This window comes from Ursus arctos, unplaced genomic scaffold (genome assembly GCF_023065955.2).
Source record: "Ursus arctos isolate Adak ecotype North America unplaced genomic scaffold, UrsArc2.0 scaffold_7, whole genome shotgun sequence".
In the NCBI taxonomy this organism is placed as follows: Eukaryota; Metazoa; Chordata; class Mammalia; order Carnivora; family Ursidae; genus Ursus; species Ursus arctos.
In genome coordinates this window covers 40,916,603-40,931,952 of record NW_026623089.1, presented here as the reverse complement: position 1 = coordinate 40,931,952, position 15,350 = coordinate 40,916,603, and the positions used below count along the sequence as shown (strand labels likewise).

The 15,350-nt window shown below is 38.8% G+C and overlaps 1 protein-coding gene across 4 annotated transcripts in view; it reads left to right on the top strand.

Annotated features, from left to right (window-relative positions):
- Positions 1-15,350, top strand: part of BMPR1A (bone morphogenetic protein receptor type 1A) — a 133,156-nt gene that overhangs the window by 90,512 nt on the left and 27,294 nt on the right. For all 4 annotated transcript variants that reach the window (XM_026504603.4, XM_057308742.1, XM_026504604.4 and 1 more), the window contains one exon: positions 9,458-9,676. In XM_026504603.4, the coding sequence (XP_026360388.1) occupies positions 9,610-9,676 (67 nt within the window). In that variant the 5' untranslated portion in view covers positions 9,458-9,609. The remainder of the gene's footprint in view (positions 1-9,457; positions 9,677-15,350) is intronic.

Below are 15,350 nucleotides of genomic sequence, written 5' to 3'. Positions count from 1 at the left end.
ATTATTTCCAGATCTTCCTAGGGAGGGACATACTTCCAAAGCTCATGACTATTTTTGAAAGAGTGTTTTTTTCATATCGAGGGCATAAATACAGAATATTTTGATTTAGTTTCCTGAGTGAAATATGGGTGGGGGTTTTTGTTATTTTTGAAGTTCTGCTTTGTCTTTTTTTTTTTTTTTTTTGCTTTGTCTTTTTTTTTTTTTCTTAGTTCTGGTAGTTGGATATATTCCACTTAAAGATTGATTTAGTATTTGAATTAGTTTTTTGGCCACAGCGATTTATTGAGTTAACCCAGAAAGTCTTTTATTACATGTAGTGTTGCTTAAGGAAATGAGAAATCTTGGTTTTGATAACCAAATTTTGGTATTCTTTCAAGCATTTTGACTTTGGGTCACATAGGTTAGAATAGAAAGCCCAGCCTATCCTGAACAAACTTGTAACTTGGATAGGTTATAATTATTTGTGGGAGAAGAAGTGAAATGTACTGAGTCTAGAAGAATTCATTCCTAGGGTCAGAATATCTTAGAACTCTTTGAATACATATATATATTAAAATGCAGTTCATAAGTACTTAGGAAATGTTAGCTATGTTGTTGACTCCTCTTTGGTGAAGTGAATATATATAAAAATATGTGTGTGGTGTGTATGTATAGTCTGTCTGTTACTCTCTGAGGTCTGTTTTCTGAAAGCCTTTGTATCAGGACCCAGTCAGGAACAGCCCAGTCAGTGACTGTTTTCAGAGGAAGAGTTTGGTATAGGGAATTGACTACGCAGGTATTGGGAATTGAAAAAGCTAATGGAACACTGGGATTAAGCAGAAATGATCGTTGTGGGAAGCAGCTACCACCCGGAAGAGACTAAGGTTTCAGAACCTGGATGCTTGGAGAACGTGTGCCCCTGTGGAGGCAAGGCAGCTCAGAGCCCGGCTGCTGCTGCTCTCTCAGGAGCTCAGAGCATAGGTCCTGAGGAGCTGGCTCTCAGACTTTGAGGTGCCGGCACCCCTGGGTCTGAACATGGGCCATGAGGCTGGTTCTGAAGTGTGGCAGGAAGCTGGAAACTAGAACCTACTGGGGCGTGTGGCTCAGGTGGCTGACTGGGAACATCAAAGTGAGGAAGAAGCAAGTCCCTTTTCCCTCCTCCAGCTTTCTCTCGTTCCCCTGTTGGCAGAGACCGTGAGGGAGCTCCTGGTGAAAGACGTGTTAGCAGCGTCACACAGGAGAGCAGAGTTTTTCCCTTCCTGAGCAGCAGTGGTGTGTAATGAGGAACATACTGCTTTCGGGTTTTTCCTCATTACCTACCGGCTTCTGACTTTGCGGTAGTGAGTGGAATTTGGCCTTTGTCAGCGCAGACTTGCCTCTTCCTGGTTGTATGATCTTGGGCAAGTTTCTGAACTCTGCTGAGCTTCCCCTTTTCCTTGCAGAGTTGTGAAGATGAAATAAGATCTTACGTGGCTCAATGAAAAATAACTTCCCGTTTCCTTTTTTGATGGACTTGCTCATGTGCCGACTGGATAAAACACGGCCCTTGGGGTTCAAAGATCCGGGTTTTCGTTGTTCAAGTTGCTAGCTGTATGAAGTTCAGCAGGTTGCTTTAGCTCTCTGAGCCTGTCTTTTCTCTCTCAGAGTAGGAATAATTTTACTCACCGTAAGGGTCATACAGATGGTATAATGCACGTAAAACTTAATTTGCAAATTATAAAGATGGTGATATGCTAACATAAAGCTACCACTAAATAATATTTATGAATTTCTCTCATTTAATCTGCACGGAAGACCTAGATCTGTTGTATGCTAGTCCCTGCACCCTTCACTACCATTTTATACCGATTTTATCTGTGTAAAAATTCTGTGCAGAAAACACAGACAGTATTGTTCACCGTTACCCCTGACACACCGAAACAGAAGTGACCCAACGCTGCCCCTGCCAGGCATCTCTGCAACCACTGATTTACTTCATGTGTATTTTGGTCATTTGTGCTTATTCCAGAGAAGAGACAGGACAACACCCAGATGCCCTCAGTGAATAGCTGGCAGTAAGAATCTCTTCTGAGCGCAGATGTGCCAAAGATTGATGTGTAGCGTAATCTAGTTCTAATTATTTGTGAGCTTTTTCATTTAATAGAAATAAACGAACAAAAAAAACTTTGGAGTAACTAGGTTAGGGGATTTGTAGTACAAAGTTGATTGGTTGAAAATAGATTATCTCTTGTTTTTAAAAATACTTCATAAACCAGGAGGCATTTATTGTGCATCTAATATTGAGGCCCCTGGTGTGGGATATAAGACGTAGAAACGCATCAGCAGTGTATAATGCTGTACTAGTTTGTCTTGCCTTTCTGTTCCTGGAAGAATTCATGTTTGTGTTGGGGAGAATAGTCTGTTGGCTCAGAAGGAAAGTGAAAGGTTTTGAATAAAGAGGGGACCATTAAGCAGAAATACAAAGGTTAAATGCATTAAATTTGCTTCGAATAAAAAATTGAGTGTTGGGAAAAGGTTAAGTCTAGTTAGGAAGTAACTTCAGTGGTGATGATGAAATTAGTGACCTTAGGGTGTTGAAGACATGGCAGTTAGAAATGTCTCTGTAGGGGCGCCTGGGTGGCGCAGTCGTGCGTCTGCCTTCAGCTCAGGGCGTGATCCCAGCGTTGTGGGATCGAGTCCCACATTGGGCTCCTCCGCTATGAGACTGCTTCCTCCTCTCCCACTCTCCCTGCTTGTGTTCCCTCTCTCGCTGGCTGTCTCTATCTCTGTCAAATAAATAAATAAAATCTTTAAAAAAAAAAAAGAAAGAAAGAAATGTCTCTATAAAGTGGAACTTCTCCATCCCTTATAGCTCGGAATTTAGTGAGATGGTTGGTTCTCTTTGCTCCTTTTTCAGACTTTCCAAAAGACCTCATTATAATTGTCTCACCCATCACAAATTCTCACAGCACAAGCCTCCAAGGCAGACTTTTTGGTGAGATTCCTGTGTATTACCACAGATACACTTACATAACTATTTATTTAAGCATGTTATTTTCTTAAGGGTTTATGTTTAGATTTGGGTGAGATTGTTTTTCACACTGATATAAAAATAGCCATGAGCGGTGTTACTACAGTTGTCTGTGTATATATTAGCTCAGGGATTGATGGGGGTAGAGGTTGGAACTGGGGAAGGAATAGATGGGTTGCTGGTTAAGAGAAAAGACAATATTCTTATGCTAATCCAAGCTCTGGATAAGGAGCAAAGCAGCCATGCAAACAATGGCTGTGGAGCCGGAAAGTCTGCAGTGAGTCTAGGCCTTCTCAGAAACCTTGTCAGGCCCGGCGCCTGGAGCTGCCTAGGGGGAGGGGCCCCTGGAAGGGGGAGCTTTCTCCTCACTACTTCCTGGGCCAGCTTGTTGAAAATTCCCAAACCTCACTACTAGAAAGTAAAAATTAAGGGTGGGGGGCTTAACGGGAAGAGGAAAGAATGACTTTAGTTTGTTTTTTCAGCTGACTTCAGCCTTTTCCTGTTTTTTTATTCTGATTGAACTGTTGGTTCAGCCTTATTTCTGTTTACCAAGCTTTGTAATTTTTTGTTTAAAAAGAAATTATTTATATTTTATTGAATAATTTGTCTTAGTTTTATTTTCTTGAAGAAGAAACAGCACCAATCTATGTATATAGCAACGGAAGATAAATTTATTTAGATGCCTATTTGAACTAAATATTTTAAGATAGCTTTTAAACAGCAGCATCATTTTGAAATTTCGATCATACAGCATTTCAGATGTCTGCATTTCCTTATATCCTTAGCTTTGCAAGACTAGATATTTTAAATTTAATATAAAAATTCCAATGAGTTATTCTAGGGATTTCAAAAAAATGTTATTTTCAGATGTTAGAATTATAAAATACTCTGTTTCAGGAATAATTGCAAAATATGGTTACTGTTTTGCTATGTCATGATCACAGAAACAGTTAATATGATGGAACAAATAGAGGGAAAGTTATCAGTATTTATATTATTAATAACAGTAACCACAACAGTACCAACAACAGCTGTTACTTATCGAATGGTTAGTACCGAGATGCACGATGCGAACTCATTTAAATGGGTTAGTGGTATCATTCCCATTTCGTGGCGAAGGAGACTGAGATCTAGACAGCTTGCATAACTTCTCCCAAATTACATCACAGATAAATACTGGAGCTGATATTTGAAACCAGTAGACTGACATCAGAATTCGCTCTCTGAAATTTGCCAGGATATTATATGAGAAGTGTCTCTGCCTAGCACATAAAACTGATGTCATTTTTCTGGAACTCGTAGTTTAAAAGGGCACATGTTTAACAGTATAGAGAGTAGAACTAGGGATGGTTTTCTCCCCACAGAAATGAACCTTACTTGTTGAGCTAATTTTAAAAGAAAGAGCATACTTTTGGTTACTCCTTTGAAAGAAAGATGTTACTTACATTCACCACTTAGTTCTCCGGGCACTGTGACTATCTTATACTTCTGTTGTTATGCTCTGATTTGACTGTGCTTTCCAGACTTTTGTTTTTTGGTTGGCTGTGCAATAACTTACAGTGATTAGGCTTTTTATTATTTTAGCAGATTTCTCATAATAACTGTATCATAGAGCAGTGAATATTTTTCTTTTGCTGTCCAACAGATTACCCCCAAACCTAGCAGCTTAAAACAAGCATTTATGATCTCCTACATTTTCTGAGGGTCTGGAATCCACCAGGAGCTTAGCTGGATAGGTCTAGTTTAGGGTCTCGTGAATTGTGCCAGTGAAGCTGTGGTCACCTGAAAGTGTCCCTTGGGTTGCGGGATCCGTGTGCCAAGTGGCTCACTTCACATGCTGCTGGCGGGAAGCCTCGGCTCCTCACCACGTGGCCCCCTCTGTAAGGCTGCTTGAGTGTCCTTATGACATGGCAGCTAGCTTCCCTCAAAGTGTGTGTTTCAAGAAAGAGCAAGGTGGAATCGGAAATGCCTTTTATGATCTAGTCTCTGAAGTCACACTCTGTTGTCTCCATCTCATTTTGCTTGTTAGAAGTGACTCATTAACAGCGGTGAAAAGTCTAGGCAGGTTGTAGGCTCCACCTACCGAAGGTACTGTCAGAGCACTTGTGGACATATTTAGATCACCACAATGATCTTTTGGTAGATTGTTGTTGTTTTTAACCTGTGAAAAAGTATCACTTATGAATAGTAGTTTTTATTCCAGCTGTGGTAATGTACACTACATTAATATTGCACATGATATGTCCTAGACCATGAACTTATTTTATCAGTGAATGCCAAATAAATATATGTGGTGTTAATGCTTTTATTAATCCAGTTTTTAAATGAGTGTTGGTATTCTGGGGCCCTCTTCTCTTTTCATTCTTAGAAGGCCATCTCATACAGAGCCATAGCTTCAAACACTCTATGCTGTTGGCGTAATAGATTTGTATCTTCAGTACCAAATGTGTCCTTTAAGCTTCATGCCCATTAGATGTTCCCTTTGGGTAATCTCAAATGTCTAAAATTGAACCCTTGATCTCTTCTCCTCACTCCTTTCAAAATCCACTTGTCCTCATTTCAATAATTGCTCATGCCAGAAATGTAGAGATCTTCTTCGACCCTCACTCTCCCTTACCCCCACATCGAATCCAATACTAAGCCCTATTGAGTCTGTTTATGAAATATACCTTGAACCCATCCACCGTACCACCACCACCCAAATCTTAACCACCATTATTATCCCTCTCCTAAACTACTACGCTGTCCTCACTGGTCTGTTGCTTCTGCTTTTGTCCCCTCCACTCCATTACATAGAAACCAGATAATTGCCTTCCATCCCACTTAGATTTAAATCCCGGATCCTTCATACACTCTTGCCTGATCTGGTCCTTGTTTTTCCTGTTTCTTCAAACTCACATCCTACCAACTACCGCTTATTCTCACCATTTCAGAAATATCATTCTTCCATTGCTCTTTTCTGCCTCGAGATTCTTGACAGGCTGTTCCTTATGCCTACAGCTCACCTCTGTTTCTTTACCTGGCTAACTCTCATTCTTCGGATCTCAACTTAATGTTGCTTTTTAGCATGGCTTCCCTCAGTCTCTCCAGATGAGATTAGGTCACTACCCCATGCCTCTCTCGAACCTGGCACTTTTCTTTCCTCACACTTACCACAAGTTATGATTACGTATGGTTTGTACTGTCTTGTTCAGAGCCTCACTGTCTAAATTGTCTTGTTTAATGACAATGAACTCCTTGAAGGCTGGGTCCGTTTGCCCTCATGTGTATATTCTCAGTGTCTAGTACAGAATCATGTATATAATAGGTACTTAATAAATATTTAGGAAATAAAATAATAGTCAGTGGCAAGAACACTGTTCCTGCAGGACTTCAGTGTTAGAAGGAATCTGATGAGTCACTCAGTTGGTCTAGTCTCCTGTCCGTCATGTCTGTCATGTCCTTGACAGAGGTGCATTCACACTTTGTTCCTTTGATACTCTGTGAGCAAAGGCCCCCCATCTTTGAGTTGTATCTCAAGTGTAGTCATTTCCCTCTTCTTTGCATTCCTGTCATTCCTCTCTAAAGTGTTCAAGAGGCCTGACCAGGTGGATGAAGGAAGGTGGTGACCCTCTTTGATTACAGCAGTGTGCCTCTGTCCCTGCTTGATAAGATTGCCTTCATGTCTAAGCAGTTGTCGTTAACACTGCTGCATATTGAGCTGGTAGTTCGCTAAAACCAAACTTTTTTCTTTTAAAGATTAAGGCTTTCCATTGTTAGATTACAAATGAGGCAATTAAAGCCATTTTACCTTTAGCCTTCTGTTGGCTGATAGCTGTTGTCTATACAAGTTACTGCAGGTTTTTTTAGGCTATCAGAATTTCGTGAAGATGGGGTTGTCATGGATCACACTTGTTACTTCCTGTGGCATGTTATAAACGTGTGTGAGAGGAGGAAACTTTATTGAACACCTGTTCTATACCAGGGTCTCCTATTTTATTATATATAATTTACATTGTATAATGTACATAAAATATCCAGCAGGGCAGTCTAGGGTAGCAGTTAACATGGACTCTGGATTCAGATGTCCTTGATTAGAATTAGAGCCCTGCCTCAGTTTCCTCATCTGTAAAATTAAAATAATAGTCACACCTACCTCATAAGGTGGTTGTGATGATTTGATAAATTCATATTAACGTATTCAAAGCATTTATAAGGGTGATGGTACATAATTAGAGGTGAATATGTATTAGGTATTACCTCATTTAGTTCTTAAAATAATTATGATTTAATAATATAATCTCAGTTTTACAGATGAAGAAACTCATCCAGAGAGGTTAGGTTACTTATTTCAGGCAGAGCAGGATTTGAACTTGTGCCCAGGATAGCAGTCATAAATGTTTATGTGGAAGAAATCACACATAATCCCCTTCCTATGAATGAGACTGTGACTGTGACAGGTGCTTAGAGTCTCCTCAGCTGCTCTGCAGGATGCCTTGGTTGTCCCTCTAATGAGACTAGACCACAAATTAGCTTTAAATAAATTGATGAGGAAACAATGACTCTGGAAATTGGAACCAGTCATAGCAATCAGTTTGCTGCCCAAGACCATGAGCTCCTTGAAGCCGGGACTGTCTTGCTCATATTTGTATTCTAGCACCTGGCACTGATGTGTCCTATGCACTCAGAAAGTGCTGTTGGTGAGTGGACGTATGGAGCGGGGGGAGCTAGCAAGAGAGGCAGAATTGATGCCAGGGTTTTTGTCATGGGCGACTGAAGACATGGCACCTCCTTCCTCTGTGATAATAAATGGAGGAGAAGGAGGCAGGCCTGGAGGGTTGAGAAGGAAAGTTAATGCATTTGATTTAGACAAGTTGTGTGTAATCCTAGTAGAGATACTTAAAAGGCAAATAGAAATATGACAGGAGAACAGGGTTGAAATTATACCACAGACCGCTTTTGAATTTGAAACCTGGAGCAAGTATGCCTAGAATCGCAACTGTGTAATTTCAAGAAGGGAGTTTTCCCAAGAAATGCTATTAAGTCACATTATAGATGTTGTTCTGTAATTATTTTAGATTTTACATCTTACTCTCTCAGCATTATGTAGATGGGAAGCAATTTAATTTTATAGTAGAGAAGTAAGAAATTGTAGAGATTTTAGAAGTCAGCCATATTAAAATGCACAATATAAATGACACTCTATAAACCTATTTCCTCAATACTCTAATTGCCTTTGAAGAGCTAAGTAAAGTGAAAAATTCTTAGGTTGGTAAAATAGAAAGCTCAGATTGTTTATGATAGAAATCTTGCTAGGCATAATTGTGTCATGAATAAATAAAATCTTTTTCATTCAGGAATAGTTTAGGCTGAAATCAATGAAATCAAATTGTCTGAACCAATAGCATGGGAGGAAAAACAGAATTATATTCATCTATATGCCAACTAGTGAGGGCTTTTTTTGTTACTTACTTCAACTATTCTATAATTGCCAAATCATACCTGGGGAGGTTATGTTTCATGTCATCCATATTAAAAAGCTCAGCTTTATACTAATGAAATCAGATTTGCAATATTTTAGGAAAATAACTTTAAGATATATTTCTATTTAATGATGAAGCACACTGCATATTTAAATATGTGTGATTACCTAGGTAAGCTTTCTCTTCTGCAGAAATTTGAGGTGTTTTTATCACATCTATTAGGATTTGAAAGATTATTGGTGAATAGCTTCGTATTTAAATTCAGTTTTTCCTACTTTATTCTTAGTATATTTAGAAATTGTTACTAATAGGGGTGCCTGGGTGGCACAGAGGTTAAGCGTCTGCCTTCGGCTCAGGGCGTGATCCCGGGGTTATGGGATCGAGCCCCACATCAGGCTCCTCTGCTATGGGCCTGCTTCTTCCTCTCCCACTCCCCCTGCTTGTGTTCCCTGTCTCGCTGGCTGTCTCTATCCTGTCGAATAAATAAATAAAATCTTTAAAAAAAAAAAAAAAGAAAGAAATTGTTACTAATAAAATAATTAGAGCAGCCGGAAAAGACTATCGGGATTATTTAGTGTACTTGTTTTACATATGCTTAATCTGAGATCAGTAGAGGTGGCAAACTATTTACTGAATTATTTAAGCTTTTGAATTACAGTGCTTTCTGTTGTTGTAAATAAAGATAGCTTTCATCTTTAAAAATGTATTTCATTTCTGGGTGGCTCAGTTGGTTAAGCTTCCCACTCTTGATTTTCACTCAGGTCATAATCCCAGGGTTGTGAGATCGAGCCCCATGTTGGGCTCCATGCTGGGCGTGGGCCTGCTTAAAATATTCTCTCTCTCCCTCCCTCTCCCTCTGCCCTTCCCCCCATTCTCTCTCCCTCCCCCCCCCAAAATGTATTTCATTATTTAAAGGTATTTTGAGCATTTGTTTTTCTCTCTTAGTTTTGAAAACTTTCGAGAATTCAGTTATATTCATTACCTTTTTTAAATTTTTATCTTTCAGGAGTCAAGAGAAAGCAGCGGAAGTTGGAGTCATTGTCAAGTGATTGAGACCTTTTGCAAGAAAATCTCTTTGAATAAAAGTCATTTAAATTAGTGACATAACAAGACCAGTTATTAGAGGTGACAGTGTACAGGAAACATTAAAATTGAACAATGACTCAGCTGTATATTTACATCAAATTATTGGGAGCCTATCTGTTCATCATTTCTTATGTTCAAGGTAAATCAGTGTTCATTTAAGTAATCTTTTTCAGTAATTTTTTTCTATATTTAAAACACTCATTCTTGAAATTGCTTCTTCTCCTCATGTCCTGTTTTGAACCGTTAGGCTCAGTATGCCAGCATAGCTTTTGAGTAAAAAGGCAAAGAATAAATACATGCCAGATAATTTTGAACTTGATTGTGATAGAAACATTTTCAAGTATTTGTAAAATTTCAGCCTCTCTGAATCTGTTCTCTTATTCATAACATGGGCATCATGATATGCAACATTAAGTCTCGTGAGAATTAAATGAGATAAAGTATAAAATGAAGGATCTGTCCTAGTAAGACTAAGACACAGGGTAATAGGTACTCAAAACTTAGTTTTAAAATTCCTTTCTCCTTTAAAATACAATATGGAGTACATGCAAATAATTAAAAAAATCATTTTGTCATCATTAAAAACATTTAGAAAGGTAAGTTGCATTTGTGTGTGCTAAATACTAAAATTTCTTCCTAGAATACTCAGTTTTATTTATGGACAACATCGTAATTTTGTGTTCACAGCTCTGAACTCCCAAACAGGAAATTATTGTGATGATTTTCGTTCACAGTGATAAAGATTAATATCTACTAGTAAGAAATACAATTAAAAGCACAAATTTTTTGATAGTTTAATATTTTTAATGTATTTATTTTAGAGAGAGAGAGAGTGTGTGTGTGTGTGTGCGTGCGCACCAGTGGGGGGGGGCGAGGCAGAGAGAGAGAGAGAGATAGAGAATCCCAAGCAGACTCCCTGCTGAGCACAGGGCTCGATCCCATGACCCTGAGATCATGACCGGAGCCGAAACCAAGAGTCAGACATCTAACCAATCAAGCCACCCAAGGCGCCCCTGACATTTTCATTTTAAAAATAAAATCTGTAGCATCATATTTTATCTTAGGTTTAACTAATACCTTTAGTATTTTCTTGCCCAGAATACAGAGAGCCTTCTTCCAAAAGCCACTTTTTTTTTGGTGAAATACCAAATTATTTAATAAAACATCTTTATTTTAACAGCTCTTGTTATGTGTCTTGTTGATCAGCATTAGCCAAAGCTGTCATAGATTTGAAGATGAGTTAAATTAATAATAGCATATTGGCTACCTCACTTCCAGGTAATCAGTATTTGATGTTAAATTTTTTAAAAAATCTGGGGCGCCTGGGTGGCTCAGTCGTTAAGCATCTGCCTTCAGCTCAAGGCGTGATCCCAGAGTCCTGGGATCAAGTCCCACATCAGGCTCCTCCGCTGGGAGCCTGCTTCTTCCTCTCCCACCCCCCCGCTTCTGTCGCCTCTCTTGCTGGCTGTCTCTCTCTGTCGAATAAATAAATAAAATCTTTAAAAAAATTAATAAATAAATTTTTAAAAATCTATATAGATCACACAGAGGCAATATGATTAAAATTCTTTCCCCACCCTGATTCAAGTTGTTCTGTAATAAACTTTTATTAGATGAAATAAATTGGTATTTAGTTGTCAGGTATAAGTGAAAAATCCCAGTAAGAATTACATTTCTGTGGTGAATAGCCAAATGTGTTACATTTCCTTTCAAAAAGATTAGTTTGAGAGTTGCTTTAAATAAAATAAAAATATTTAGTCTTAACCAAAACCAGTGTAGAAGAAAATGGTATTTCTTAGAGATTACTAAGGATTGGAGAGTGGTGTTAGTGGAAATAACTTGACTCTAGCTTCAACTTTAGCTTCAGTTGTGTCTTGGGAAAGTTACTTTCTCCATATATTGGTTTCTTTGTTGTAAAGTAGAAACAATAACGCATATCCTAGATGTAAACAGAAATTTTTGGAGCATTAGATGTTTTGATAAAGATTTAAGGCCTTTATAAAATTGAGATAAAGTTAGTCCTGTTGGAACAAAGAATGAATCACCTGATATTAACATCTAATCGCTATGTAATCCTTGGCTTTGGCTTGGTCACAAGTTTTAGAAATGGATTTTAGCTTCAAGAAACTAATTACCCAACAAACAGTGACTTAAACAAATAGATATTTTTTTTTATGTAGATGGTAGATATTTGCTGGTGCTCATTCAGTAGTTGAGTGGTGTCAAGATTGACATCTGTAGTTTTCTTGGCTTTTCCCTAATGGTTACAAAATGGCTGCTGTTATCTGCATTGGAGGAAGGAAAAATGGGGAAAGGGTCAGCAGTGACTTCAACTGGATGTTATTTCAGGAAAGTAAAATGTCCCCAGAAACCAACCTTCTGCTGGCAGATTTTATTGTGTTTGTTGGACAAACTGAGACAATTGCTAGGGCTACTGGAAAACTGGGAGACAGGATTGTGACGGTCAGCTTAGATTAATCTAAGTCTATTGCCTATGACTGGACACATTGTCCTGCCAGAAAGAATCAGAGTTTGGTCAGGAAGATAGGGAAAATAGATATCCTTTGGACAACTTAAAGAGTCTGGAACAGATTCTTTCTCTTCTGTCAGTTAAGGTGTTTTCAGCTATAAGTAACAGCAGCAACAACAGCAAAAACCCAATTCAAAATAACTTAAACAATAAGGCAGGTGTTGTTTCACAAAACAAGAAGTCTGAAGGTAGGGGAACTTCAGTAAGTTAATTCCTTGGCTCATCAAGTTTTTTCTCTTTTTCAACTGTGTTCTCCTCCACCTATTAATTTAGCCCTAGGTTAACTCACTTCATGGCCACAGTGTGGCTGCTGTGGGGCCAGAGATCACATGTAGATATGACAGAACTGAGTTGGCAGCATTCGGTAGAAGAGGAATGGATGTCTCTTGTGTCTCTTTTTAATTGGTAAAGAAATCTCCCCAGGCACCTGTCATCTTCCTCTCCCCAGCGGACTTCCTTCTAACTTTATTGGCCAGAATTAATTTATGCTCTTGTGTAAGCAGTGGCAAGGGGAATGGAACTAAAATTGTTGGATTAGACAAAGCAGTTATCTTTACTGAGGGTTGGGCTGTGCTTTCCTGAATCACATGGAGGTGGGAGCCAATACTTTAAAAAGGATGTGTGTGTGTGTGTGTGTGTGTGTGTGTGTTGCTAGCAAGGTAAAGGGAAGAAGAACACCTAACAGCATCTGTTGCAGGGTACCACATCTGTCCACCTAACATCATACATACCCTTCTCAACATGCATATACTAAAAGTGCTCGTGTCGATGGAAATACTGAGTTCCTCCTCAAAGGTATATATGTGTATATAACCCAGAGGTTTATCCACTTCATGCACTCAGCCACTCAGCCAGGACTTCTGGGTAGTATGTAACCTTGTCCACCAGGTTCACGTGGGCCTCTTCATGGTCTGACAGTTGGTAGCTAAGGGAGAAATTGTCGGTGCCCAACATACCCAGTGGTCAGTGATGAAGAAGAAATCGGACAAGTACTATATAAACTCCCATTCAGAAGGACAACCTGGAAGCCACCTTCAGTAGTCGCTGCTCTGTAGCACACAGTTGAAGGAGAATTGTTACTGATCACTTCGTACAAGCAAACCATTTATGTCCCATTGGTCTCTCCAGCTCTCCTACCTTATGCCTCCTGATTCCTATTCTAGACGTTCCGCCTTAAGGACAGGGGAGGATTTTTCTCTGCTTGGTACAAAGGAAGCCCATAGATTAATGGGAAAGTAAGAAAAATTATTTAGGAATAAAAATGTAAAATCATTGATGCCAAAAATTGCCATTAATGACAAAGGAAGGTGGTGTAAATGTGTCTGTATATGCACACTTGTATCTTTTAGCTATTCATCTCCCTATTTATATATATTTGTGTTTTTTTCCTGAGTTGTTACACTTGAGCATGTAAACTTTAAACATTTTTTTGCATATATTTGTTTTGAAATACAGCCTATAGCCTCGGCCCACCCCAGACCTCATAATTTTATGCTTTGTAAACACAGGACTTGTGGGTAGAAAGAGATTGGCATATTGTAGGAACTGACAGAAGGGTAGCATGCCTGAGCATGGTGGAGGGTAGGTGCTGTGAGTTGATGTTGGAGAGGTACCCAGGGTCCAGGTCCTGCTGGCGGTGGGCATGGTGAGGGAGGTTGGAGTTTATTCTGAGTGCATATGGAGCCATTAATTGGTTTTAAGCAGGGGAGTGACAGGATCAGATTTATGTTTAAAAGATAACTCTGGCCCCTGTGTGGGAAATGGATGGGAGGGCCCAAGCACAGAAGTAGGGAGGTCAGTGTGGAGATTCTTATCTCAGAAGGTGGCACGGCGTTGATGGGCCCAGGTAATAGCAATGGAGTTGGAGAAAAGTGGAAAAACTTGAGATCTGTTTTGAAGATTGAACCAAAAGACTTGGGGAGATGGGTTTGAGGAGATACGTCAATGAGTTCCATTTTGGACAAGTTAATTTTGAGATTACTTAAGCAGCTCAAGGCTGGAGGAGTAAATCTCGGGACCATCAACAAAGAGATTTGTTTAAACCATCGGGTGGGTGCTGTCACCTAGGGAGATCGTGCAGAGAGGCTGTTGCTGTTATATTTCTCTGCATCCATGGCTCTATTTAGGGAAATCTTAGAACTTTAAGGTACAGCTTAGTTTTCGTTGCTTTTGACACCTAGGCCGAGTTTGTGTTACAGGCGCCTTCCTTTGTTTACCTTGTATTATATCACTTTTCACAGTGTGTTTATGTGCTTATTGCCCTTCCCTGTTTCTCAAGGACCAGATCAGTTTCCAGCATTCAGTAACTTGCCTGCACATAGCTGGCCTCTAATTAATGTTTTGTTAAATAAGTATTTGAGGTAATATAAACCCCAGATGCAAATTATATTATAATTAGAATTTTTATTTCCTAAATTCAAATAGTGTTTTGGGAAATTATGTGTATTAACCATGATATAACTTTGAATATTCTAGGTATTGGTGATCTTTTAGGATGATCTTTGTTATTAATTTCTTCATTTGTACCTTATTTTATATGTAACTAAGCCCTTTATTATACATTCATTTCATCTGTATATAACCTTGAGTTGAATTGGGCAGGAATTATTATCACCATTTTTTAGAGATAGAAGAAGAGGTTCAGAGAGTAGCATCTGTGGATATATTTGGGATTTGAACCCTTACCTTCGCACTCTTATTTTCATGTCATTTCTACCACACTATACCGCTTTTTCTGTGTATCACTAGATTTTTGAAAAATTAATTGTATATAGTATATTACTTACCATTTGTTCCCCATACTTAAATTAATGCTTCCTTCTGTTATCATAGTGGATTTTAAAGCTGGTGAAGAAACTTCAGATGGCCTCTAGTCCTGCGGTCTTACTGAGTAAATGAGGTCTGGAGAAGTGACATGGCTTGTCTGTGATCTTCCAGCTAACTAAACTGTATTGGGACCATCGTAGGACCATAGTAGACCATAATCCAAGTCTCCTTGTTTTTAGCCTAGTGGATTTCTTCTGTTCCTGGCCACTCCACCCTTTTGTTAATTTTTACAGTTGACCGTCCTAACATAAATGAGGTCTTAAAGTTTTGTTATCAATTTAAAGGGTTAAATGAAGATTATTAAAATTCAAGGCATGGAATCACTTAAAAAAATTGCGACATTCTTTTCCTGTTATCAGTGTGTGTATGTGTGTTACTTTTTCTCTTCAGTAGTGCATCTCACCGTTGTGGCTCAATTTAAAGTCAAGTCCACATTATACTTGAACCACTTATTTAC